At 36.2% G+C, this 27,421-nt stretch overlaps 3 protein-coding genes across 7 annotated transcripts; 2 read left to right on the top strand and 1 right to left on the bottom strand.

Annotated features, from left to right (window-relative positions):
* The first annotated feature begins 2,389 nt into the window (after positions 1-2,389).
* LOC110693877 (DUF21 domain-containing protein At5g52790-like) lies at positions 2,390-10,651 on the top strand. Of its 3 annotated transcripts, XM_021871049.1 has the most exons (14): positions 2,390-2,521; positions 4,335-4,576; positions 5,805-5,915; positions 6,028-6,104; positions 6,180-6,263; positions 6,401-6,514; positions 7,136-7,222; positions 7,380-7,519; positions 7,598-7,685; positions 8,448-8,521; positions 8,764-8,942; positions 9,044-9,288; positions 9,757-9,803; positions 10,106-10,651. In XM_021871049.1, exons 3-14 carry the CDS (start codon positions 5,822-5,824, stop codon positions 10,398-10,400), a joined length of 1,524 nt encoding a protein of 507 aa, XP_021726741.1. In that variant the 5' UTR covers positions 2,390-2,521; positions 4,335-4,576; positions 5,805-5,821; the 3' UTR covers positions 10,401-10,651. The 3 variants fall into 3 exon arrangements, with proteins under 3 accessions (XP_021726741.1, XP_021726739.1, XP_021726740.1); XM_021871047.1 differs by having other exon boundaries at positions 4,335-5,915; XM_021871048.1 differs by lacking the exon at positions 2,390-2,521 and adding an exon at positions 3,745-4,104 and having other exon boundaries at positions 4,335-5,915.
* A 545-nt stretch (positions 10,652-11,196) lies between these two features.
* On the top strand, positions 11,197-11,981 carry LOC110693879 (uncharacterized protein PAM68-like). Its single transcript, XM_021871053.1, has one exon. The coding sequence runs from the start codon at positions 11,317-11,319 to the stop codon at positions 11,866-11,868; it is 552 nt and encodes a 183-aa protein (XP_021726745.1). The 5' UTR covers positions 11,197-11,316; the 3' UTR covers positions 11,869-11,981.
* Positions 11,982-12,127: 146 nt separating this feature from the next.
* LOC110693878 (protein REVEILLE 6-like) lies at positions 12,128-26,012 on the bottom strand. Of its 3 annotated transcripts, none has more exons than XM_021871051.1 (8): positions 25,531-26,012; positions 17,815-17,872; positions 17,401-17,524; positions 16,988-17,146; positions 16,748-16,870; positions 15,984-16,093; positions 13,719-13,778; positions 12,128-12,724 (listed from the first exon to the last, which is right to left on the bottom strand). In XM_021871051.1, the coding sequence occupies exons 1-8, from the start codon at positions 25,776-25,778 to the stop codon at positions 12,701-12,703; spliced, it is 906 nt and encodes a 301-aa protein (XP_021726743.1). In that variant the 5' UTR covers positions 25,779-26,012; the 3' UTR covers positions 12,128-12,700. The 3 variants fall into 3 exon arrangements, with proteins under 3 accessions (XP_021726743.1, XP_021726742.1, XP_021726744.1); XM_021871050.1 differs by having other exon boundaries at positions 12,128-12,729; positions 25,531-26,008; XM_021871052.1 differs by lacking the exon at positions 12,128-12,724 and adding an exon at positions 12,760-13,520 and having other exon boundaries at positions 25,531-26,011.
* Between the last annotated feature and the right edge of the window lie 1,409 nt (positions 26,013-27,421).

The raw sequence follows: 27,421 nt of genomic DNA, 5'->3' as shown, positions 1-27,421 counted from the left end.
CTTAAAGTTGAATTAGCTCAATATACATACATACTCCGTATACAATTATCAGCCGCATGCCACTAATTATTACGGAGTTCTTGTATAAAAGTTTAGATAGTAGTCTCAAAAGAAACAACCCCCTCAATCACACTTGGACGAGCCCCTACCCACACTCTAGTAGAGTACTCCAAAGAGGTTAAGCCTGTTAAGGTTAGCACGTGACGTATAAGATTAGCTTCTCTGAAAACATGAACAAAATTAACATGCTTAAAAAAAAAGAGATATGGAGTACAACACTTTTAACCATAGCCTAAAAACCATGAAGTTTTTGTGTCCCTAAAAACCATGATGATGTGTGATGAGCATTTGAGGACAACGGGGAAGGGGGGATTAATCATGACCTTTTATTTATTATTTAATTTTGATTAAATAATTCAATCTAAAGAGATTATTTTTTCTTATTTATTTAATACAGTACTACGTAAATTTATTACAGTGAGTCAGCAACGCGTAAAAATAAAATTACAAGTATATGCTTTGTGCATTGGACATCAGGCCAACCCTTTGGAAAAATATGAACTTGGCCGTTGTTAATTAGCTAGCATCATGACCCTGATTTAGCCCAAAAACAATAGACTGGTACTCAATTACAGTCACGTCCAAACACTCCCTTGGGCCCAACCCATGCAATTTGGAATCAAGTTCGATTTGTATGAAAGTTTGAGCCCAATGGTAATAAGATTTCGAATCTATTATTATAGTTCAAATTTTTTACCACTTATTACTCGATAAAAGTTTAAAGTTAATGAGCGCTCTATATATTATTCTACGCAGTACGTTCTAGTGGTACTACGTACTTCCTCTATTTCGATTTAGTTTTAAGTTTAAGTTTTACCATCCGTTTTTCTAAATATTGTGCTTGCGTTGAGTACTTGCATTTAAGGTAATATGATAAATGATAATATCTACTTGGTATACACTCTGATCTGAGCTGAGCAAAATGTATGCAGGATGATGTTTGATTAATAATGTACTATTTTTATAGATCTTTTTAGAAAAACCATTGAATTATTGCACTTTACATTAAACTACTTGTATTAAAGTACAGCAATCAAGGGCGGTGTGTTAGTGTGTTACCAACAACATATAAACCTGTCGTGTGTTGAAGTAAAGATTTTAATGGGCCTGGGTAATGGGGCCCATTGCATGTACTAATAAAATCATAATTTTACAAAACCCTTTAATAAGTATTGTTCACCTTCACCTAAAGCATTGAAAACCATTTTCTATTGCAATAGTTAGGGTCAAATACTAATTCCAATCGTTTATAAATATTCCATTCCATTAATTTCTGACATATTAATACAATTACCATTTGATCCTTAAAACGGTTTAGGTGATAATTTTAAAATACCATTTTTATTATTATATTATTCTTTATTACGGAATACTTTATAAATGATTAGAGACCGTATTGAATGATGCAATAATATAATAAAATTAAGGTCTTGTCAATCAAGGGAAAAAAAATTAATGTCTTTTTAGGTTGCACTAAAATTATAGGGGTATTAAATTCATGTAAAATTCCCGTAAAAAAAATTAAATGTAAAATTCATTAATAGATATAGTTGTTTAGTTTATATAAAAAAGTAAAAATGTGTGAATTTGATATTCTTTGAGAAATTTCTACAAAATATGGAAATTAATTTACTTACCTCTTGGTCACTCCAACTTAAAACAATAAAAATTGTCATATTACATACAATTTTTTTACGTCAAACAAACAAGATTATAATACTTGTACATTCTAAGTCTGTACTTCGTATAACTTTCCATAGATTGCACTCGTATTTAATCGCTACGTCTATGCAACCAAACGAAGTACTTCTCAAACAAAAGATCCGAAATGGGACAAATTAAAAGGTTGGAGTAACTACTCCCTCCGTGTTTTGATAAGTGTTATACTCCCTCGTCTTTTAATAAGTGTTACACTTTAATCGACATAAAATAAGAGGTAAGTAGGGGTAATTGGAGTATTTAAAAATTGTAAAAGAAAGATAGTAATGAATGTGAGAGAAAATAATAAAAAAAAAAAGGTAGTAGGAGGTTTGAATGGGGACCGTGAGAGAAAGATAAAATATTAAAATGTACGGAGTAATATTTTTTTTTGTTTAAAAAGAAGTGTAACACTTATTAAAACACGGCCGCATTTGATAAGTATAATGCCAGACTTGACGTAGGTGGTCAAAATTTCCTAATTGCCGTACTTGGGGGTGAAGATATGTTAGCCTCCCCCACTCTCAAGTGTCTGACCTGCAAATATTGGATAAAAAAAAAAAAAAAATCTTGAGGGTTAAGGTTGGAGTAAATAAAATAATTAACCTTTGCATCCTTTTAAACTCCTGAAAATGTCAATAAGAAAAGGAAGCATGAAGAGGGCATGCCATATTGGCATGGCGTCGTTTGATGTTAAATTGGCGTGGAAGAGTTGGCGATTCCAACCCTAACCCTTAATTAAACCAAAGGGCACCAAAAACAGGTGAGCTTCAGTGTTCTTGTTAATTTGGTTTAATGTTTTCAATTCCATTGATGTATTGTATGCCATAATTATATTTCCACTCTATTTTTAATTAGAAATTACAACTTTTTGGTGCTACATTTTTTTGGGTTTTTATGTGCTTTAGAAATAAATTATTGGTTAATTATGGCTTTGTATAGTTGGATTCAGAACCTAATTATTTTAATTGAGTTTGGTTTCTTTAGTTAAATGTGTTTATCTTTGTGGTGCTTGATGAGCCAAGTCCCACTCCTTGTATATCCAAGATTATAATATTAGCTCTTTAGATTTTCAGTTAACTAGTTACTTAATTTTTATTTATATTTTTGTAATTGGTATGCTGTTTATGGGTTGATTTTTTAATTTTTTTTTTCAATTGCTAAAATTAAAGAAACCATAATGGAAAAAAAACCAAAACCATTTGATTTAAAGATTTGTGCTTTATTTGAGATATCCGAGTTATGATGATGTTAGGGTGGTACACCGGTGGTAGCCTTGACAAGGTTTTTAATTTGGAATTGCAAGTGGAAGGTTGGAATTGATTTGATTTTGGGATTAAGGCTTTGACATTGTTGCTGTTAGGTTTAATCTTATCGATATTACCCATTATTAGTCAAGACTAGTGTAGAAGTTGTTCCTGATGGGTTTTTTAATGTGACATTTAGGATGATATTGTTGATAGTTCATCTGTATGATTAATAGGTTGGGTACTTAGGCACTTCAACATGATTATATTTAAATGGATGCTTTAATTTTTTCCAATTATTTGCAAATTAATGAAAGTGGCTGAGCTTACATTGTACTGGTTTTGGATACCTGTGATTATGTGACATATTCATATATAAATACAAATCTATTATATTGTGTGAATTTGTAAGATTGTTTTTAGTTGTGAAAGCCTGAAAGGTGCTTGAGAAGTCTTAAAAGTTTGACACGTACCCTTTACTTACAAATATAAAAACAGAGAATACTATTGTGGCATGACTTATTATAAGAATTGCTTATCAAATTGGTAGTGGTAAATTATTTTTCTTGGACAGTGGGAGTTGAAAATGATGCCAATGGCTGTTATGGAAAGATCAATCCCTTTTTGCATGTACGTGCCATTTTTTTCAAGCTTGGGAAATATCATGGAAACTACTATTCTAGATAGTTTAATCGCTAATTGTACCTAACCTTATGTTCATTTTGATTGTATGTTGTAGGTTAACGAGGGATTGCAACATGGATAGGAAAGTGTGCGTCTTTATGATGCTTTTGCCTTTCGGCAATTATAAATAGCTTGTTATTGACATTCTGGAATTATCTTTAGGCATTAATCAACCCACTACATTCATTTTTGGATGGATCTTCTTGTCAGTCATTAGGTGGCATGGAGAAATTCATATATCACCATTTAGGGTAGTTCGTGATTACATGTAGTAACAAACAAAGATACTTTATAGTTTATACTTTCACAGTTACATTTTCTGGGGGTCAATCCAAGTAACTTGTATCTGTCATTAGATCCTTTCATGATTTTGTGGTTGTATACAAGTCACAACTATGCTGACGAAACTATGAAGGTATATGGTACATCCGTACAGGTTGCATTGGTGACTCGTTGATCTTAGCTACATATTAGTTGTTCACTTTCAGTCTACTTCTGTTACTTTTCAATTAATACCTGTAGATTCTAATGTATGGAAAATAAACAAAGATTATTATGTTATTTTTCTGTCAAAGAAACCAGAATAATTGAACAATTCATCATCAGGTTCCCAATGATGTGTTGACGTAATTCACTTTCCTCCAGGTTTAAACCAGTTCGCATTCTAATATAAATCTTGAGCTATTAATCCCGGGCAGGATGAATATGCTCATGATTATCCATGGCTCTTTGGAGTTGATGATGAGATGGAAAAGCTTTACATAATTACATATTATAAGCTTCTGCCATCAGAAAGATGTGTTATTCTCGGACTGATAATTATCATTGATATGGAAGGACCACTCGATTTGCATATTGAGACCAATTGCTGATGTACCTCCACTAAGGTAATGGTTCACTATTTTATTTGTAATAATTCCGCTGTAGTTGTTAATTGTATTTTCTATTAAGCCTCCTTAGTTTTGTGGTATACTTGTCAATTTTATATGGAGTTGCAAAAGTTATTAATAACATTATAGCTTTGGGTTATGGGGACTAGATTTAAGAAGCCCAATAAACTTCTTGTACTCCGTATTTCCTATGAAATTGTAACCTTGTAAAGAATTAATTTTTTTTTTTTTAATTTTTTTTTAATAAACGTGTATCATTAAAGGGTCTAACTGGTACAAATTATTTATTACATATTTTTGCAGTGAGTTAGAATGCGTACTTTTGATTGGTTTACCAATCATTTTAATATGAGGGATGAGGGAAATGATTATGAGTATAAATTGGCATGGTAATTGCCAATTGCATACAGTTGCTTTTTAAAATTAGTCTACCTCCGTTTCACAATGATCTTAAGATATACTATTTGCACAAATATTAAACAAAGGAAAGAGTGTGTGTAAAAAGTTGATTGTATAAGAAAAAGATGGATTTAGTAAAAAAAAAGAGTGAGTGAAAAGGTGCGTGAGTGTAAGAAAAAAGGTAGATAAAGAAATAGAGAGCGAGTGAAAAGGTGTAAATGCTGTGCGGTAAGATAGTGAATGAGGTCTACCAAAAACAGAATAAAGCACCATGTTAAGAGTTTTTTAAAACGGACCCAAATGGCAAATGTTAAAATCGTTGTGAAATGAAGTTAGTACTAGTTAGAGGCTAGGTTATGTTATTTGACTTCCTTAGAGTTGACATATCCTGCATAGGGTGATTGTTATTGTTTATAAATTTAAGTAGTATAAAGTGCGTGATAGTTACTGTTTTATTAACTTTTGGCAGTTAGGGTTTAAAATTTGTGGGTTTGTTTCTTTTGGTTTGTCTGTTTTGTCGCCCTTTCTTTTGAGATTGTTGAACTCTGCGCCTTATTCTCTCTAGTTGTTTTAATGCTATCTTCTTCAAGTTGTGCTTCACTTTTATTCCTTTTATATTCCCAATAACCTTTTTTTCCGTTTCTATATGAACCTTCAGTGGTTTTTGCTTCTTGTTCATTTTATGTTTTCTCGTTGAGGAACTTCCCTTATTAAGGCATCTCTAGTGAAGTTTCCTGCATTTGTTTCCGAGAGAAGATGGCTGCAAATGATGTGCCTTGCTGTGAAACCATGTTTTGGGTTTATCTGATCATATGTGTGGCTCTAGTGTGCTTTGCTGGTCTTATGTCAGGTCTTACCCTAGGGCTCATGTCTCTCAGCCTAGTTGATCTTGAGGTTCTTTCAAAGTCTGGCCAGCCCAAGGACAGGAGAAATGCAGGTCTCTGTATAACAATTTCTTCTCTTAGGTTATTATTTAGAATAGTCCTTGACAGTTAACATTGAAAACATAACAAATTTCTCATTTCTTTTGCATTTCCTGATCATTACAGAGAAGATTTTGCCTCTTGTTAAAAATCAGCACTTGTTACTCTGCACCCTCCTCATATATAATGCCATGGCAATGGAGGTATGTTTGCAACTGAATGTATCGATGGTTGTCTTACCTGCCATTTTCTTCCTTCACCATTTTTTTCTCTTCCAGGCTTTGCCAATTTTCCTTGATGCGCTTCTCCCTGCGTGGGCTTCCATATTGATATCAGTCACTCTTATACTTGCGTTTGGAGAGGTAATTGGGAACAATATGCATCATTGCAAAATTTTCAGAAGTCGTTTCCTTTTCTCGTTGTTTGTTGCCCCTGCCCCAAGTTTTGGATTCTTTTGCAGTAATAAAAGTTTAATAGTGACACTATGATTAAATTTCAGATAATTCCCCAATCCATTTGCTCTCAGTATGGACTAAGTGTGGGTGCAAAACTTTCTGTTCTGGTCCGTGTACTTGTCATTCTACTGCTGCCCATTTCTTATCCTATCAGCAAGGTAAGTATTTTTGCCTCATAAGCCACCAGAAAGTGTGTTGAAAACTGTGGAGGGGCGGAAAACATAAGCGAGAAACACTTTACTTAATCTCTTAACCAGTTGAAGATACTTAAAATAAGGAAGTATCAATTGTGGAGGGTAAATACTATAGTCTGAGATAATTATGACCTCTAGAGGAAAAGAATGATTATTATTATTTTTTATTAATATATACTTCCTCAATTTTTTAATAGATGCATCATATTAACATCTTATTGACTTTTGAGTTTTGACACTATTCCTATACTAACTTTGACCACCTTTTATTACTAATAATATATATAAATAAATTTATTTATTTTAATCGTTGTTGAGTTAATCTCATTGTGTAGTTTCAAAATATAATTTATCTTATGAATTTTATCGAAGCATATTAAAGATATTAATGGTCAAAGTAATTCATTGACAAATATGTCTTGTCAACATGATGCATCTATTTAGAAATGGAGGAATTATTTATTTTGTCTCTCTTCTTGATACTCAGTACATAGTAGAATAGTAATTAAAATGTGGAGGGTATTTCTGTCTCCCTGTTTAATCCTATATGCCAAATTCCTATGTACCAAATATATGCCATGGCAGCTGTTGGACTGGTTGCTAGGCAGAGGCCATTCTGCTTTGCTAAGACGCTCAGAGCTGAAAACTTTTGTGGACCTGCATGCTAATGAGGTATGCAGTGAATCCTCTACTTCTTATACAATTATATTCCTTGCTGTAAAGGTCTGATTGGTATAGTGTTCTAGAAGAAAGGGGTTTTGTTGTAAATTTACTACATGCTAATAATTGATACAAGTGTCATGACACAGAGATATTTTTATTACATCAGGCAGGCAAAGGTGGGGAATTGACTCAAGATGAAACTACTATCATTGGTGGAGCTTTGGATTTAACAACAAAGACTGCTAAAGATGCTATGACTGACATGTCTAAAGTATTTTCCCTTGATATAGATGCTAAACTTGACAAGTGAGCTTTCTCATTAGCCTTGGTGTTGTATTTTTTCACATTTTCCATTCTCAAATTTTCTTCACTGGTTGTTTTCAGGGATACAATGGAGCTGATAATGAGGGAGGGGCATAGTCGAGTGCCTATTTACTCTGGCTGCCCTTCAAATATCATAGGCCTTATTTTGGTAAGGGAGTAGGGATTATAAAATATTACTCGGTAATTTTTCCTATGGAGTCTCCTGGATTGGGTGTAATTGGTGGTGGTTTCTTTCTTCTTTTTTTTTTTCTTTTTCTTTTTTTTTTGGGGGGTGGGGAGTATGGGATGGGTGAAAAATAATTGTATGCCTAGATTGAGGCTAAAGTATTGGACTTGTAATTTTTACCCACTGAATAAGGGTATTACATTACTCTGCCCACCCTATGGTAGCTATTTGAGCAACTCTCTCTCCTCTTGTCAATAACTCATCATCACATTTCACTTCTCTCCTCTGTTTTCTCTCATACTCCCTCTTCCTTCCACGGTGGCACATTTACAAGTTTTCTTAGATTTTTTTTTTCCATTTAAATCTGTTCTGTTTGCAAATGATAGCTTCTCTTTTTCAAGAAATATTTTCCTCTTGATTTGATGGAGACTTCATTTGGAAATTTTAGCTCCCTAGAAATCATCACTTCTTATGAAACTTAGTTGATTGATAAATTACCTTCATTTCCAAACACAAACAAAATTACTTCTGTCGGCTTACCAAACTTAGCTTGGGAAAGATTGTCCCTTGAATCAGTACCTTGGTATTGATTATCTGATTCCTCTTATATAACTTTCCTCCTAATCATTATTCACAACTCAAAAAACATTTCGTTTCTTATTTACATTAGTATGTAGTACGTGACTATGTAGTTTCATGCATGCATTTTCATGGCACTTGACAATAATTTTTTTTCAATTGCAGGTAAAAAATTTGGTTGTTTGCCGACCTGAAGATGAAACTCCAATAAGAAATCTCACTATTAGAAAGATCTCCAGGTTTGACCTTTCTACGTCGCTCAGAAGTTCCTGAATTTGATGCTCATTTCATATGCATTATTTTGACTACCTTTCTGCATCGGTGTAAACTAGTGAATCCATTTTTGGGGGGCAAAAAGCCAACAATGGTTATCTTAATTTATAGCCATATGCATATCTTGTGTGGCTGTCTTCACTCTGTAGCCATGTGCATGCTGTCATCTTTTTCTTTAGCTATCTAATGAGCATTCCAACTGTTACAGATTCTATGATCACTTGCCACTGTACGATATACTGAACCTATTTCAAATGGGTCATAGTCATATGGGTATAGTTGTGAGGAAACAAGGCGTGAAAGATATGTCAGATGCTACATCCAATTCTGCAATAACTGTGAAGAAGGCGAATGCAATCCCAAGACCTGAACAATCAGGAAGAAAAGGTATGGTTAGAATAGGTGACATAAATCTGCGAACTTTCCTGCTGATGCAGTAGTAGATTTTGCAGAGATGTTTGACATTAAAGCTATACACATTTCCACAGGGGCAAATCATCAAAACTGTAGAAAAGAACAAAAGAAAACATCGAGGAACACATCCATTGTGCATTCAACTAAAACCGGACCGCATAGTCTTCCAATGCTTGATGCAATGGAGCTAGGAAAAAATATAATTCTGCATCATGAAGATGCTATTCTGCAGGTACCTGATCTAGATTCTTGTCCAGATCCCAGTGAAGAAGTTATTGGTATCATCACAATGGAAGACGTTTTGGAGGAATTGCTGCAGGTAAATCTAAATACTCCGTATTGTTTACTTTCCTTCTCTTACTGCTTCCTAGTGCAGAGATAGCTGATGATATTTTGCATAGTCAGAAAATCACCTTTTTTTTTTTTTTTTTTTTTGGGGGGGGGGGGGTGGCTGGGTGGTTTAAGTACTTTTTGAAGTTTATGATAAGACTCCCATGAACATCGAAATATCACGTATTCTATATACTTCATATATGTTTGTAAAGCCTGAGAGCTCTTGCATTTTTTAAACACACTTTTATGGCTCCAACTGAAGAAAATAATGCATTTCATCATGTCTGTATCACCGGTATAGCAACGAATATTGTATTGTTTAGCATTTTTATGGCACGAAGCTGAAGTAGTCTCACCTACAATCTTGGCATTAGCTGTCATCTTCTTTGCTTGATTTTTTTTTTTTCATCGTTGCTAATATGTGCTCAATAATGCTGTGCACATTGTGTTACAGGAGGAAATTTTTGACGAGACTGACGATTATGTCGATGTACACAACAGGTAAGAGGCTACTTAATATGTATCATTATTTTGTTAACTTGAAGCATTCTCTTCATCCATATCATCCCATGTACCATTTTTTTTAACTTTCTGAGGCTAAACTTTATGCACTGTGACCAGTAATTTGTTGTAATTAATGATGATTTATAGTGCAAGGATGGTCGATAAATCTATCTTGATTTTCTTACAAACCTAAGTTTTAGTACTCTTCACTACTTACATCTAGTGAATGATGCAAACTATGTTAGTATGGAAAGAATAGTCACTATTCCTTTTCTGAACATAATTTGCTGCTACTACAGGATACGAATCAATATGTTGCCTGTCATAAGATCATCCCCAAGATCTGCAGGAGCCACACCAGTTTCTCATCTTAGTCACAGTCCAGTTGCATCGCCTCATTCCTCATATCATAATACTCCAATCCTGCAGTCTCCTACTCAAGCATTTATTCCATCTCCCTTGATTAGACCATCTCTATTAAGCTCTCCGATGAGATCTAGATTACCTTCTCCCTCTACAAACTCAGGTAGTCCTATGCGTACTTCTCCACTGAGGCAGGTAGCAACTAATTCATATGAGAAGCTGCGGCGTTGATCATGTATTTTTAGAGAACATGCTGGCCCACACGTATCATTCGTCATTTTTATGTACTGATTGTATCTGTATAGTACAGAACCAAGGACTCCCACATATTGTCAATGTATGGTAGTATTTTTGGGATGCCTTTCTGAACTTGATATATGAATATAATCTGACTGTCAAAGGAGAAGATGTAGTTACAAGCAGAATAACTATGAAACCCCATGCCTGCAGATTATAATTATTTACAACAAAGCTTTTAGTCTCAAAATGAATTATACTTGCATTAGAAGAAAAAAAAAACCTTAGTCAAACAATAAAAGTTTGGGAAATTGCTAGGGGGTAACGAAATAAAAATGTTTTAAAATAATATAATAATATTTTTTGTAAAATATAATACTTACTTTTATTGTATCATTGTATGTTTGTATCAATGTAATTACGTTTATGTACAATATAATTATATAAGACTATAAGTATATAACCCTCTGTTTAAGGGTTTGTATCTTGGATAAATTTTAATTCTTGGTTCCTTATTAGTAATTTAAGAAGGGGTGAGTGGTATAAAGAATTTAATTTATCTAGGTGCACCATCTAATTTGCACTGGGGAGAATTTAGATAAAAAGCCAAGCACAAATAATACAAGTAGTAATTACTTAAGCCACATTTTGTGAATTTTGTCTTGGTTTATTTTGTTTGGTTGATTGATAATTGATTCCTTAAAATTTTGAATAAAGGATGATAGAACAATGAGACAAAAAGGTTCTTTGAAAATATCTTAAAAGCTCGACTTGATACATACCATATGAGGTCACCACCACCCATTTGTTTTCGGATAAACCTTGACAATATTCCAAACATACAAGTATGTTGCATTATCTTGCATTGTATGGTAAGCACTAAACTTAGAGTGCTTACCAAGAAGAAAGCATGAACACCTTGGTTACCTTTCATCAACAACCCGTCTGCATTACAAAACCATCTTTATGGGATCAAAAAAGCCAACCATTCTACTCTACAACAATAAATAACCATCATTCACATTCCACAAGCTCTTGGAAGTTGCATGCTCAATCCAAAGGATTTGGGGGTGCAAATGACTCGATACAGAAGAAGGCAAATGCACCAAAAAAAGGCTTGAGTCAAGAAGACAAAGAAGAAGAAGATGACGATGATAAAATCCCATCGGTTGTTTTCGATAGGATGGTAAGAAGGATCTTGACCTCAGTGGGCGCGCCCATGGTAATGGGGGTGCTGTTGCTAAAACTCTTTGACATATTGAAAGAAAAACAGTTGTGGGATGTGCCTATTTGGGTATCATTTTTAACAACATTTGTGTTCTTTGGAAGCTCAGTTCTTGGTGTTCCATATGGATCTTTATCAACTAGTTGGGATGCTGAGAAGAAAGGCTCCCTGCTTGGTTTTGAAGAAGCCAAACAGAATTGGGATGAGATGTGGAAAGAGGAAGAGAATAAGAGTTGATGATGATAATATGTTAGGAAGTTCTTATGTTATTTTTTTAATTTACCACGAAGTATATGATAGTATTTCGAAATAAGAGGGTGTTCAAAATCCATCCTACTGGTTTACGTAAATTTACATCGTCTTGTCATAAGTTCTGGGGAAAATCAACAACCCCATTGCAATAGAAATAATACTACTCCCAGGCCAAAAGAAAAAAAACACACACACACATAAAATTAGCCAAAATGAAATTTAATTACAAAATAAAATTCCTGTCTCCTTGAATTTGCCTCATTCAACAGAAAATTATGGCATTGATAAACATAATTATAAACATTTAGCATGAATTAATACTGTAGTTAATAAGATACTACAACCTCGAAGACAATCAACATGTACAATGCTGGAGATCAGTTGTCTGGTATCTTATTAGCCTTTGAAATTTACAAGCCAACTTACATTTAACTAAAGTTTATCTAGAAGCAGAAGATAACTTACTGCACAGAAGTTACAGAATTTTATGTCTGAGACCCCAAAAACCCTCAAATATACAGAGCCTCCCTCCTATACATGAAAACCATCAATAGCAAACTGAGAGCTTTACAACCAGTAGAACGACATTTCAGCTACTTCTACGAATTTCTCCTATATACACGAAAGGATACTGAAGAAAAACTGAGAAAACTAGGCTAATCCTACATCCAATTATCAACTGAAAAAGGTCAGGGAAAGTGGTCGTTCATGGTTCTGCCCTTTTTGCGTAGGACATGGCAGCACCGCAGCACTATACTTGTCTCATCACTTGCCACATACGACATCTCTCATGCCACCAGGAATGCCCTTGTCAGATTCAATGTCGTAGGATGAGAGCAGTCTTCTCTGTCAACAAACAGAAGGAAAAAAAAATAAACATTTATGATACCAAAAATACCAGTAATCAAATATACATATACGGATATACCACAACCAATAGAATCCTTAAAATAAATAAGAGTTGGTCGGACTAAACTAACAAAAAGAATGTTTTTTGTTATAAATCAAAGAACATTTACAGGAACCCATATAAATACAGGAATACAAGGCTTGGTGCATTGTAACATCAGTAATCCCAGTCTGCAGTTTACTCGTAGAGAAGGGAAATAAGACAGTTGGTATCGGTTCATAAAGCCAGAATAATTAAGCCCAAAGAAGCCTAAAAAAGCACTGACATTAGACATGATGCAATAACACTGGAATAAATCTTCGATTGCACTCATATTAGATCAGCAAGAGTATAACAGTATAACAATACAGTTTCAGTCACATGTTGCTTCAGATAAAAGAGTTAGGCCAGTAAGGAAGGACTGCAAGATAAAAGTTCTCATGCTCAACCCATAGAGGCTTTCTTTTCCCTCACTTGTGAGTGTGTTCCCTCACTTCTCTGTTCCAAGGAAAATTCATTCTGCACCACTTGACCACTTGGTTTACACACGTGGAAACATTCGTGAACTCCTATTGCACTTCCCACTATATTCTAGCCTACTCAATCCCAAGGGTTTTGATTAGCATGAAAGAAGTTCCAGAATGATGCTTTGAGGTTCCAGGATGATGTCTTCCACTGCTCTTAACACTCTCACTCAGGGCAGGCCAATTACCAAGTCAAAGGAGGTTTGTATTTCTTAATAAATTTCCTGGGGAAAGAACATGATATGCTGGTTTTTAGGTCAGATACAAACAAATAAAACACCATAACCACATATGAAATCTAAGGCAGATGTTTTGCAACATATATGGGACAGAAAGAAGAACAATCCAAAAGACAGGGAGAGAAAGCAACAACGGTGATTTAGGCAAAGAAATTCAATTGTAACACAATTTTTTTTACTTACATGATCCTCAAAATCAGGACTCCTCAAATTGATTGAGAGATTCCTCATCAACAATAATACCTGGACAAGTTCAAACAAATAAAGTTAAGCCACAATACCAAAAGTCCAACATACCACATTCTCTAAATCAAGACAAGAAACTAGAAAGATACTATGAAAATACAATTATTTTCCCAATGAGAACTGTGAAAGCAAATGTATGACACGCACATCTTTACATGCTAGATGCTATCAAGCACGAGTTAGATTTCAAAGAAATTGAACAAGGGTAAAAAAACAGAGAAAAAAAAAAGAAAAAAAAAAGAGATAATTATAGAGTTTCTATGAGTATCGACTTGAAGTTGAGGAGGTTCCCAGTGAGCTTGCACAAGGATTTCCTGTCAGAACTTAAAAATTACTTCTAAAGGATGTGAGATATGGTTTATAAAATAGGCTTTGCATATTGATGTCTGCTCCAGCATCATCTATGGTCTTGATGCCTAATGGGGACCCAGAGGCTGCTTAATGTTCAAAAAACTCTCCCAAATTACAGTGAAGTTCCATGGGCCTCAAGGCTCAAAGATGATTTAATAGGGACTTGAAACTATCAATTGCTTCTACTGTCTTTTAATATATTTTGCCATCCCAAATCCCAATACAACTAACGCTCCAAGTCACAACAAAATTCTTTTTTGCCCAGTGAAAGGTCTCATAGACTCATATGTGTTCAGTATAACCTTCAACAAACTCAAGAAAACCTGGAATTAAGCATCACCTACAGTCATGGTGGCCAATAGACATGTTGACTCAAGTAGAAAACTTAAATCCCAATGAAATTAAATTTAGATCTAGCGACATTTATGAATTAAAAGACATTAGAATTTGAACATTAATACTCCAATATTCATCAATTTTTTGTGTCAGTACACCAGATATCTCACGAGTGTTTGTAACTTCAAAAAAATAGTGAATTACAGAGTGATTTTCATTTATGGTTCAGATTAAATATGCAGGACTTGCTTCTAATTTCTGAAAAGATCTTACATCAGATTCAAAAACACTATGTTTGGATAACAATAGTGAAGGGAAAGGGAGGGGAAGGAAAAAGAGGGAAGGGAGAAGGAGGTGAAGGGAGGGAGATGGTGAATCTCAAATCTCCTTCCAAATCTCTCCAACAATGAAGGGAGTTGGTTTATAAAAAGGGGAAGGAAAATGGATCATTCCAATTCCCTCCTCTTCCCTCCTTACATTAGATATCCAAACAAAGGATGATGCATCTCTCCTTTTCTCTTCTCTTCCTTTCCTTCTATTTCTCTCTATCCAAACATAGTGTAATGGCTCCTGTAAGAACTTAGAAGAAATCAATCTAAAATCTAGTATGATCTATAACCTTGAGGCAAAAATTCCAGCTAGCAAATTACTATACCCTGTATAAACAATCCTCTTTTTATAAATACAGAATAAAAAGTCTTCTGCTTAATCTGAATGTTTCTATAATTATTTTGACATCTAAAATGGAAAAATGTACCAGAAACAGGGCCCAAAAAACTGACATTTCATGCTTGCAAATTTTCAGCTTTAAATTACACTTTCAGAGTAGCAGATAAAATATTCAAGCAAGCCACAAATGTGAAAGGGTGATATAGATCACACTAAGAAAAGGGATGGCACGATAGGTGAACTTGGTAATCCTAGCTTTGGCCCAGTCCTTTCCCTGAGCCTTTTGCTTGGCCTTACCTTAATCTTTGATACATCTTAGTCTGTGAATGAGGTTTTTGTCAAATTCTTGGTCTACTAATACAGTGGTACGGGCCTCTATGTTACATGTGCCCATGCCTCAACCATGCCTTATCATTACAAATGGAGCATGCACCTCCTTGGAAAGATGCATAAGTACTCAATGCATAGCCTATAATAGGGGTGAAACATAGCTGATTTAAGGTTTGGATGGGGTTATGCCATGTCTAGAGATTAGATGATGACCCAGCTTATCAATGACTTTTGGATATAGTCCATATAGATACTAGGAATGTTATATATACCTTGACGATGAGGCATAGACCCAATCCTAATATCTACGAGCTAAATGAAGTTGATTTGACCGGGGAAGTAGTGTTTTTTTTTTTTTTCTTTTTTTTGGGGGGGGGGGTGAAAATGATAAACCTAATCAACTCATTATTTGGAAAAGACCAAGCAAAAGGTTAATAAAATTAACTACAGTGAATAAGGAGAAGAAAAAAGCATATCAACAACATGTCAATGACAGATAACTGAATGAGAACACACCGTTTCAACATCAATTGGATCCATCTTCTTAAGCCTCTGCATATGACCACTAACTTCTGGGTCAAAGACACTGCCAATAAAGCCGTATACTTGAGCAAAGTCAGGCAGAACTGCAGAAAATGCAACACAGACTTAGAACAAGTATAATGAGCATATAGGAAACAGCCAAGGACATAGTAAAAAAAAAACACCATATATCATTTTGCAACAACAAAACAAAATCAAACAGAACAGAACTACTCTGAAGAGCCTTTCAAAATTAACTCACAACAGATATAGGCATGACTTTATAGTAAGTAGATCACTCACCTTTTTCCAAATAATACAGACTAGCACAAATAGAAACAGTAAACAAAATATCGTTATGTATCTATATGGAACACATGAATGACACTATAGCTTGTCCTATTAAAAGAATAAAGCCATACATTCAAAATTCCATTACATAGCAGCAGGGTTAAAATCATGCATTCCTTGTTGTATACAATTCATAAGTTAAAGCACCATATCCCCTACAACAACTGCATTTAAGACAGTGATTGCATCAGCCCCACCGGCTAAAACCCACAAAGAGGAAGAACGTTGCATCAAGGGACCATGAACAACCAAACATAGCTATTCCTTTGGCTCATGGTTCATGCATGGTATAAATATACACATACTTATACGGATGATGATGAAACTAATCAGACATAGTTAGAAATTTTCTATGAACTAAATTTCAGTTTCTTAAACAAAAAAAAAGTAGAGAATTTATCAACCACCTCTTAATGGTGGAGCATGCTTTACTGCTTCATTCAGTCCACCGGTATTGCGTGCCATTGCTGTGCTCTCAGTACTGCTTGAACAGTTATTTGCAATTGGTGGCACTGGGGGTTTTAATTCACCTGATCAAACAAAACTCAAACAGGTTAAGAACTAAAAGCAGAAAAGTCAGCTTGTAGATCTGTAAAATATCAAAAAAAAAAAAAAAAAAAAAAAAAAAAAAAAAAGAGGAAAGAAACCTTTTGCCACATTAGACTGAGAATTATTGACCCATGAAGAGACAGCTGTGGTGTTATTAGGATATTGGGGTATTGTAGTAGAATCTGGCCTTTGAAGCCCAGGTTCAAGCAAAAGAGAAGATGATTGCAAAGAACCTGTTGGTTGAGAAACTGATGGACCTGTTACAAAGATTAAGACAAGAGCTGGCTCACACAGTGTTTTCAAACAAAATGTGCAACAAAGATAACAAAATGCAAAATTAGGGATCAACCAGGCAATTCCATCATGAAAATCCTCCCCAGTAAGGGAACCAGAAAAGAAAGGTTGTTTTGAGAAATACATGGGAAGATGCTCAAAAACACATAGCTGCAGGGGGTGGGGGGGGGGGTGTTCCATATTGCCTGTCAGAATTTCAGAAGTGACAGATGCTAACCTATTTTAGGAGCTTTCTGTGGATATGGATGCGCAGCTTTTCGTTTTGGCCTAGGAGGCGGTAGATGCTCATTGCTACCACTCTTTTGAACCTTCAGAAAATACTTCTGAGCATGACTGCGTATCTGCAGAAGCTTAAATCATTATTGTCCTTGCTCATATGGAATTCTCATAGTTAGATAAAACTAAGACACCGTTTTAAAAAAACTAGTGTTTCATGAAAAGGACAACAGGTTTGGCGTTAAACAGTAGCCATTAGCTTCTAAGGTACCTAACACAGAAACTGGAAGAAGGCAAATCATACACACGAAGTATGAATTTCGCAAAAGCTTTTTGTTATACAGCATGAACGTTTATCACTGCTGGGAAAAACGTTTATTGCTTCAATTATCCAGAAGAGTTGCAATAAATTTACCTGAATAACAGTTTTTGACCCAATAAAAGCTTCAATCTTTTTCCAATCACGGTCAAAACTACAGAAAGTAAAGGAAAAAGAATTAGTACACCTACTTTAATACATCAAACAGAGATTTTAGTGAATATGGAAGAATCGCATATTATAGAAATTTAAGCTTAGCTAAAAAGTATAAGTGTAATGTTATTCGGGGGCTTGGGGCAGATAGCTAATATAAAAGGTCACCGAAAGAAAAAATTAACAAACTGCCTGTCATACCACTTATGGTAGTTTGTAAGGTTATCACCCAGCTTCACTAGTTTCAGAATCCCATAACAATTCCAGGAAAAAATTTCATCCCACTATATTTGGGCTGAAATGTAAACCCACAGATTTCAATGCTTTCAACTTAACACCAGGTTAACAACCGAAAAAAGAAAGAAATTTCTGTTCTTTAAAGGTAACCAGGTGGTGGACCAATACTTATCTATGATCAAAAGTCCCACTACAAGTCCAACAAGTAGTTGATCTCATCAATCTCAGAGCCCTCAAAGACCACTTTTACACTGAATCTCTTCATTTATATTATTGTCTTACAGATCCTTTTTAATAAATACAACAGTTAGTAATCTTCTACTCCTTTTCCATGGCATTACAAAGTTAGAATTACCAATTACCTGTTACTCGTCAGTTCATCTCTCAGTTCGGTAATTTTTATGACACTTTACTTCTAAGTAGAAAAATATGAGGGAAATGCAATGCTCAGTATGCTGCTTTTCAAGCTTATAAACTGTTCATATCTTCTACTATGACACGCCTCAAGGATACATACACCTCCTTCATTAATTGATATATGAGCAGCCACACCAAGTTCTCAGTCTTCTCACTTTCCTGGTCTTTCCGTTTGCCAGACCCTCCTTACATCACAATTTAATAACAATAAGGGGCAGTTTGATTTGAAGATGAGGAAAGGAAATAACAAAGAGAAACGAAAGGAATAGTATAAAACTCCTTTAATCATCCATCTTGTCTGGGTGGAGAGGGGAAAGAGCTTGAATTCCATTTTCAAGTGCTTGCGGAAAAAAAGAATAAAAAGGAAAAGTAACCACAACCAGCACCCATCAAGCCCAACGTATCTTAATAGTCCCTTTTCCACCACAGACATCTTAGCACTACCACAAACCCAACATCACCAAGCTATCACTAACCTCCAATATCCATGACCCACGCTTCATCACCACCATCTTCCCTCCCACTCTCCGCAAAAACTACCAATGAGACCACAAAGTAGCCTTCTTATGGTTGACTTTCAACTCTACTTTTTGGGCAAATTCAAGCATAATAGAGTAGAGAATTTGAAGTGTCGTGTAACACTCGAGACCTTTGGATTTATAATTTGGCGAAAACACTACTTGGCAAAGTGACCACGGTGGTAGGTATGTTGATAATAGCGCCGACAATTCACAGTGGTTTGGAAAAGTAGTGGCATTGGGAAAGAGGCTTAGTGGCAATGATGTGATGTTGAAGTGTTTCCGGTGGGCGGTGGTCATGTAATGGGTGATGTGAATAGGTTAAGGTTGTCGATGGCACTTATTTTAAGGCTAATGGTGTTAGATGAAAGATGGTGAAAGGGTTGAGATCACAAAATGCCTAACTTGAAGAATTCAAATCCCATGGGGGTGTGGGGAAACATGAAGAGGGGTTAGGGAAGAAATATATTGAGAAGTAAGGAAAGGGGAATATATGAAAATGTCCACCAAACACTTAAAAAGAGATTTTAGGTTCATAATTCGCTTTTCTATTCTCAATTACCCTCAACCAAAAAGCCCTTAAAGTATAAAGCTCAAGCTCCTCCCCTCTGTATCCATCATCAGACAATTTGAGCTCTATGCAAGTCATATATCAAAATCCTAAAAGGAAAATATAGAAGCAAGACAGGCAAACAAGAAAACCAGTGAAAGGAGTTAAATATATATCATTTTTTGTGTTGCAAGACTGCTCCATGAAGCAGCTTTAATGGATCACGGTCACTCATCAAACAAGCACAAAGCAAAATGACAACTGGGAAACCAAATGGGGACTGGAAAGTGTTTTGGGGCATAATCAGCCCCAAAAAAAAAAAAAAAAACAATTTTCCATCTGCCATTTTTCCCAGGTGAGTAGGTACCTCTCCTATTTAGCGGATATGAAGAGGGCCAATATAATCAGAAACGTGAAAGTTTCCTAATTGACCATGCTAGCTTCATCTTCATAGCATAAAGACAAAAAAGACTGCCTTTCCCAACAAAAACAACTAATTAACCTACTTGTGTAACTAATTGACCATATCACAAAAATGCACATTAAACCATTATTAAAGCATAACCTAACACCCTTACCAATTGATAGATATTATAGTTATGATAATATTTGTCGCAGATTAGGATAATATTTGTATATATTTTTGTATCCTTATCGTACTAGGTTACGAGTCTTGTAAAACTCTATATATATTGATCAATGGTACACACACTGATTGAGGAGTTTCCCGAAATCCAACATGGTATCACAGCCTAGGTTTTGCTTGCACAAATTTTTATTTTTCTTCTTTTTGCATCTACCCATGCACTACCTTTCCGCACCACTAGTGCACTCTATTGACGTTTTATCATGGCCAAAGACGACGAGAATCCCTCACCTCCACCACCGCCCCCACCGTCGTCAGATTTTCACCCGGATCGTCAACAACATTAAAAACGTGATTCCCCTTGTTCTTGGTTATCAGAAAGTTCAATACACCAATTGGGTGGAGCTCTTTGAGAATCATGCTTGTGCTTACAATATGTTAGATCACATTGATTCTACTGCTACTCATCCGGCACAGGTTTCAAACGCTTTGTGGAAGGGCCTTGATGCAATCGTAAAGCAGTGGATATAAGGCATAATCTCAACCGACCATCTCCAAACTATTTTGACTCCAAAGTCGACCGCTCAAGAAACTTGGGATCGTATCAAAGAAATCTTTCAAGATAACAAGAACACTAGGGCCATGTATCTTGAAAATCAATTCAATATGCTTCACCTTAGTAATTTCATTAACATCACCACATATTGTCAACAGCTTAAACCCTTATCCGATCAATTAGCAAACATTGATGAACCCGTCTCGGAGCAAAAGATGGTGATTCGTCTTGTGTTTGGTTTCACAAACACCGATTTTGATACGGTGGCGACAATGATTCAGCAAACCGACCCATTACCCTCCTTTAAAACTGCCTGGTCTCGTCTTCTTCTAGAAGAATCACGCCGAGCCAATGACCAAGGTCAATCGCAGCAGGCATCCTTCGTCACACAACAAGATTCGGACCCTTCCAATCGCAACCTTCATCTCAATCCAGCCGTAACTCAGAGGCGGCGGTGGGCGTGGGGGTCGTAAAGGTGGTGTTAAAAGCGGCGGAGGAAAAGGTAAAGGTCAAGGTCGGGGTCGTGGGAATAGCAACGGCAATAAGCCCCCTAATTACCGGCAACAGCAGAATCAACCACAACAACAATCTCACCGGGCTCCCCAAAACTTTTGGCCATCTTATCAAGGCTCACCATGGCCGGCCCAATATTGGCCCGAGAACTGGGCCTATGCTCCCTGCCCATATCCCACTACAACAGGCCAATTGGGCATCCCATGTGGCAACCTGCACCAAGTGGTCAGTCCGTCCCCCGGCCCGCCTCAACAGGCCCAATATGGTCAATTGTACACTCCAACCGAGCTTGGATCGGCGTTCTAAACCATGAGTTTGACAAATACAGACAACGGATGGTACGTGGCCGAGTGCAACATCTCATATGACACATAATTTAGGTATTCTCATGCCCTTGTTCAATTTAAGCACTAATAATAATATTTTAGTTGGTAACGGACATCGCATTCCAATAATGGGTTATGGTCACACCTTTCTCCTAATAACAAATTGGCCCTTCGTGATGTTCTTTTAGCCCCTCGAACCATTAAAAACTTAATTTTAGTTCGTAAATTTACTTCGGACAACTCAGTTTCTATTGAACTTGACCCATATGGCTTTTCTATGAAGGACCTACGAACGGGGAGGATAATAACGAGATGCAATAGTTCAGGAGACCTTTACCCAGTCACCACCCCTACACCATCATCATGTCTTGCGTCAACACTCATGGTCACTTCTCCAACCACTTGGCATAGTCGCTTGGGACACCTCGCAGCTAGTTCCTTAGGTTTTCTTAGGAGCAATAATTTTATTTCTTACAATAAGGAGTTTGACTCCACTTTTTGTAATTCTTGTCGATTAGGGAAACATGTTAGACAACCATTTTATGCTTCTACTACTCATACTTATTGTGCTTGTGATATTATTCATGCGGATTGATGGACATCTCCTATTTGGAGTTCCAATGGTCATAAATATTGTTTAGTTCTTATTGATGATTTTACTCACTTCGTGTGGACCATCCCTCTTGCATATAAATCTCAAGCCTTTTCTACTTTAGTTAACTTCTCCAAGTATGTGCAAACTCAAATTGAAAGACCCATTAAGGCCTTTCAAAGTGATCATGGCCATGAATTTGATAATGACCCTTACAAAAAGCAATACTTAGATATTGGAATGGTTTTTAGGTTCTCTTGCCCGCACACATCCTCACAAAATGGAAAGGCGGAGCGCATGATCCGCACCATAAATAATGTCGAACGCACCCTTCTTTTCCATGCCTCCCTACCACCCAATTTTTGGCACTATGCTCTTGAGACCGCAACATATCTTCTAAATATTTTACCTACAAAAGCTCTCGAGAACATTACCCCTACCCATGCTTTATTTCGAAAGCAACCATCATATAACCATTTAAGGGTGTTTGGATGTCTATGTTTCCCTAACTTGTCTTCTACCGCTCCACATAAACTAGCTCCTCGTTCTTCTCCATGTGTCTTCTTAGGTTATCCGCCAAATCACCGTGGGTATAGGTGTCTTGATCTTTCCTCAAACAAAATATTTTGTGATGTCATGTAACCTTTGATGAGTAACTTTCCCATATAAAAACTTGGCAAATTTTCAATTAAAGGATTACAACTTTTTAGGGACTGACAATAACTCACCACTTCTAACCCACTATCTTATGCGCTACACTCAGCCCACATCACAAACCCAATCCCATACCTCATCTCATTCGGCCCAAAACACATGCCTAATCCCTGTGCTTCACTCTCCCCAATCCCCAATGGCTAGACAGTATACACCGCAACCCCCTCGCGGCACACACACCCCAGCCACAACCAGCACGCAAAGCCTACTACCCCCCACCCCTTCGTCCAGCCCGCCAGCACCATACTCCCCTCCACCACAGCGTGGCATCCCCCTCGCGGCACACACACCCCAGCCACAACCAGCACGCAAAGCCTACTACCCCCCACCCCTTCGTCCAGCCCGCCAGCACCATACTCCCCTCCACCACAGCGTGGCATCCCCTCAATTCAGCCTACTAGACTGCCACCTCCCTCACCCCGAGTCACCCGTAGCCAACGGGGAACCTATAAGCCGAAGTATGTCTCACACTTATATCCTCGGGTCCACCTCTTCATAAATCACCCTTTCCAAAATCATATAAACTAATTGGAATGCGGTGATGAATGATGAATTTAGTGCTTTGATTAAAACAAGGACATGAGATTTGGTACCTAAGCCTTAGGGGGTGAATATTGTTAATTGTATGTGGCTATTTAAACTCAAATACAAGTCTAATGGTGACCTTGAAAGACACAAAGCTCGTCTTGTATGTAATGACAGGTCGCGCGAAGTTGGTGTGGATTGTGATGAAACTTTGTAGTTAAATCGGTCACTATTCGTACTGTTCTAGTCTAGCTTTGGCTAAAAAGTGGTTGATTCGTCAACTAAATGTCAAAAATGCCTTTTTACATGGTGACTTGAAGGGAACTGTTTACATGCATCAACCTATGGGCTTTGTTGATCGGAGAACACCCACCTATGTATGTTGGCTTCGCAAGGCTTTATATGGGTTAAAGCAAGCTCCTCGAGCTTGGTACCAGCGCTTTGCGAATTTCTTGATTAGAATGGGCTTTGTCATTGCTAAGAGTGACAACTCCTTTTAACATTTCAACAGGGTGATGACATGGCATATTTGTTCCTTTATGTTGATGATTTTATATTAGCTACCTCTCCTGACAGGTTGCGTGAGGGGATCATATCTCAGTTGCAAACTGAGTTTTCTATGTCTGATTTGGGCCCTCTAAGTTATTTTTTAGGGATTGCGGTAACTCGTACTCCTTATTTGCTACTTTCTCAGCAAAAGTCTGCAGAGGAGATTTTAGAGCGTGCATGTACGGGCTCTTGTAAACCTATAGCTACTCCAGTTGACACTAAGTCCAAACTTAGTGTAGATGTAGGACTACCTTTTCGGGATCCTGCATTGTATCGCAGTTTATCAAGTGCTCTTCAGTATCTCACTTTCACCGGCCAGATATTGCCTATGCGGTACAAAAGGTGTGTCTATTTATGCATGATCCCCGGGAATCTCATTATGATGCAATGAAACGCATTCAGCGTTATATTGGTTTACATTTATATCCGTTTGTTTCTCATCGTTAATCATTTGATTACTTACACGGACGCTGACCGTGGAGGTTGTCCCGATACGGGTTATTGTTGCTTTCTTGGGGACAACCTCGTTTCTTGGTCATCTTAGCGTAAACATACATTATCTAAATCGAGCGCAGAAGCAGAGGCGTCGCAAATGTTGTCTCTGAGGCGTGTTGGCTTTGTAATCTTTTACTTCAGTTACGTTGTCCTTTTCGACGGGCTACTATTGTTTATTGTGATAATGTCAGTGCATATACCTCACTCTCGCAACCTGGTATAACACCAACGCACCAAGCATGTGGAGATGTATATTCATTTTGTTTGAGAAAAGGTTGTTTTGGGGCAAGTATGGGTTCTACATGTTCCTTCTAAATATCAGTTTGCGGACATTTTCACAAAAGGCCTACCACGAGACTTATTTTTGGATTTTAAATCCAGTCTTAGCGTACGACCTCCTCCCGCTATAACTGCGAGGGTGTGATAGATATTATAGTTATGATAATATTTGTCGCAGATTAGGATAATATTTGTATATATTTTTGTATCCTTATCGTACTAGGTTACGAGCCTAGTAAAACTCTATATATCTTGATCAATGGTAGTATGGTACACACTCAAATCCAACACAATCAATGGTAGTATGGTGCACACTCAAATCCAACACAATCAATCTGGAAACATGTTTTTATAAGTAACCCCAATATTGATTGCCCAGTTAGAATCGCATCTTCACGAATTCTCAAAGCGAAAAATAAACTCTAATCGATCAGATAACTCACCACCCAGAATCAAGAGCACCGCCCCCCCCCCCCCCAAGATGCACAAATTAGAGCGGGAAACCAAGCAAACATCCAACCAGAGATTCCTCAAATAGTAAAATTTGCGCAATAACATTAATCATTACTATCATACAATAATTAAACAGAAATTTCACAAATTCCTCATAATTCTGGAAAAAATAGCAGAAAATTGACTCAAAAGGCTTAATTCTAATTCCTGAGTTTCCTAGCACAATCTAAGTCAATTCAACATAATCAACAACTAATAAAGTAATTATCACTAACAAACCCTAAAAAATAACAATCAATTTTAAAATTACCAAAAAAAAGTAAACAAAAAAGCATGAAATTCAACATACAGCTGAAGAGCTTCAAGAAATTTATCATGCTCAGGTTCAGTCCAACTCTCTCGAGACTTCGTAATCGTATACGGCTTCCTAATCTTCTTACTACTCGAATCGTCCGTCGGAGAAGACACCGTCGCAGTAGCCGCCGACGCCGGAGATTCCTCCGGTGGCGGCGCCGAGAACGGATTCAATCCTGGCAAAGCGACGCCATTAGCGTCCAAGTAGAATTCTTCCGCCGAACTAGGGTTCATCGACACCATTAAAGGGAAGGAGAGAGAAAATTTGCAAGAAGATAACAGAAGAAGATGATAGAAGTCTTTTTTTTTTTTTTTTGTGTTTTTTTAGGGTTGAAAGAAAATAAAAATGATGAGCAGCTGAAAAAGTAGTGTAGGATACTTATTTATAATTTATTTTATTTTTTAAAAAAAATACTTATTTATGATTTTATATGGTGTTATGACTTGAGTTTTTAAGTGGGAGTATAATTACTTAATTAGCCAATGCAAAGTCGACACGATATCGATTAGTATAAAATAATGTGAAACTGTTGTTAATTTTTTTGTTAAGTAATATCTAATGTGTCATTTCATATTAGCCTAAGGTTGGGAGATGACAAAATTTTAGGAATTTTTTTGGTAGGAGAATACTTTATGGCAAAAAATTGACTAATAAGATTGTGACACATATGGGTGAAAAATATCTTATGCTTTGATATCCTCTCTTCCTAGGTGGTCTCTTGAAGGTGGAGCATTGTCCATCGTATGCTTGTGTTTGGCTACTTTTTGAGCTCGATACAATTAGAAGCCACTTAAACATTGATTGAAAGATGAGTTATTGAGTAAGGTCTACTTCACATTAGTTTGCCTAATTGCCTACACTTTTCACATGATATCTTATCCTCTTTTATCATGTATGGTGGACATCAATTCTACTAATATTTTATGCGTTTATACAATTAATCAAGTGGAGCGTAATCAGCATTTAATGTCGTATGTTCGTTTTGTACGGATATAGATGTGATACATCACACAAGTTAGGGTAAGTGTTGTGTACACATCATCTTCAATAAATTCCTTCAAGTATACTTGAGTGTATAATCAACGTAATGTTAAATATTAAAAAAAAAATAAAGGAAATATGTGCATAATTATTACTAATTCTTATTAGCTCAAACGATTTGTATGATGGATATACCTCCTCCAACAGCGAGAGTTTAATCCTCATCAACTCCATCTTTATAGTTGTGTATTGTTGTGAGGTCTTTTAGTTTTCCAATTAAAATCTCAATTTTTTTTTTTTTTTTCTTCTATGGAATTTTAAGGTTTTTTGGGTTGAGGTTCCATTATCTTCCCCTACATAGTAAAGACTACAAGTTATCAATAGATTTTCTTTTTCCTCTTCATAGAAAATTTAGTATTTGTAAAGTTGTATTACCTAATTCCACCATTGTAGGCAGCTAAGTTTCTTTGCCCGTTCTTCTTCTTACCAATTATTATTACTACTACTACTACAGTACTACTGCTCTACTAGTCTATTACGTAGTATTCCTACAATCCTACCATGCATATTTATCTTTATTGTTTAGCTGTTTCATTTTAGTTTGCATGTTGTTTGACAACGCACGACTCTGACCATTAATATATATTCCGTACATTTAATTATTTTTAAGTATATAAATTATAAAAATATTATATTAATTCATGTAAAAAATCCAAAAATCTTTAGCACTTATATTTATTTTCTATAATAATTAAAAAATGATCAAAATGAGCTTCGTAATTAGTGTTAAAATTCAAAGTAAAATAGTTATATAGCAATGTGTTTTTGCATAACGCCTTAAAACGAATACGAGAATTATATTTAGGGACGAAGAGAGTATGATGTGCATTGAGCAACTACTCCT

Source organism: Chenopodium quinoa, unplaced genomic scaffold (assembly GCF_001683475.1).
Source record: "Chenopodium quinoa cultivar QQ74 unplaced genomic scaffold, ASM168347v1, whole genome shotgun sequence".
NCBI classification, from domain to species: Eukaryota; Viridiplantae; Streptophyta; class Magnoliopsida; order Caryophyllales; family Amaranthaceae; genus Chenopodium; species Chenopodium quinoa.
Note: the sequence above shows the minus strand (reverse complement) of the source record. Positions and strands in the feature narration are given on the sequence as shown.

Bases quoted from the DNA above. Each gene is read 5' to 3' on its own strand.
- LOC110693877 (XM_021871047.1), top strand. From the start codon at position 5,735: ATGGCTGCAAATGATGTGCCTTGCTGTGAAACCATGTTTTGGGTTTAT. The intron at 7,520-7,597 runs GTGAGCTTTCTC...GGTTGTTTTCAG, and splicing joins ATAGATGCTAAACTTGACAA to GGATACAATGGAGCTGATAA. The intron at 8,522-8,763 runs GTTTGACCTTTC...CAACTGTTACAG, and splicing joins ACTATTAGAAAGATCTCCAG to ATTCTATGATCACTTGCCAC.
- LOC110693879 (XM_021871053.1), top strand. From the start codon at position 11,317: ATGAACACCTTGGTTACCTTTCATCAACAACCCGTCTGCATTACAAAA.
- LOC110693878 (XM_021871050.1), bottom strand. From the start codon at position 25,778: ATGGTGTCGATGAACCCTAGTTCGGCGGAAGAATTCTACTTGGACGCT. The intron at 17,525-17,814 runs GTAAATTTATTG...AAGCTTCTGCAG, and splicing joins GGTCAAAAACTGTTATTCAG to ATACGCAGTCATGCTCAGAA. The intron at 16,094-16,747 runs GTGGTTGATAAA...CATTTTCTGCAG, and splicing joins GCATGCTCCACCATTAAGAG to TTCTGCCTGACTTTGCTCAA.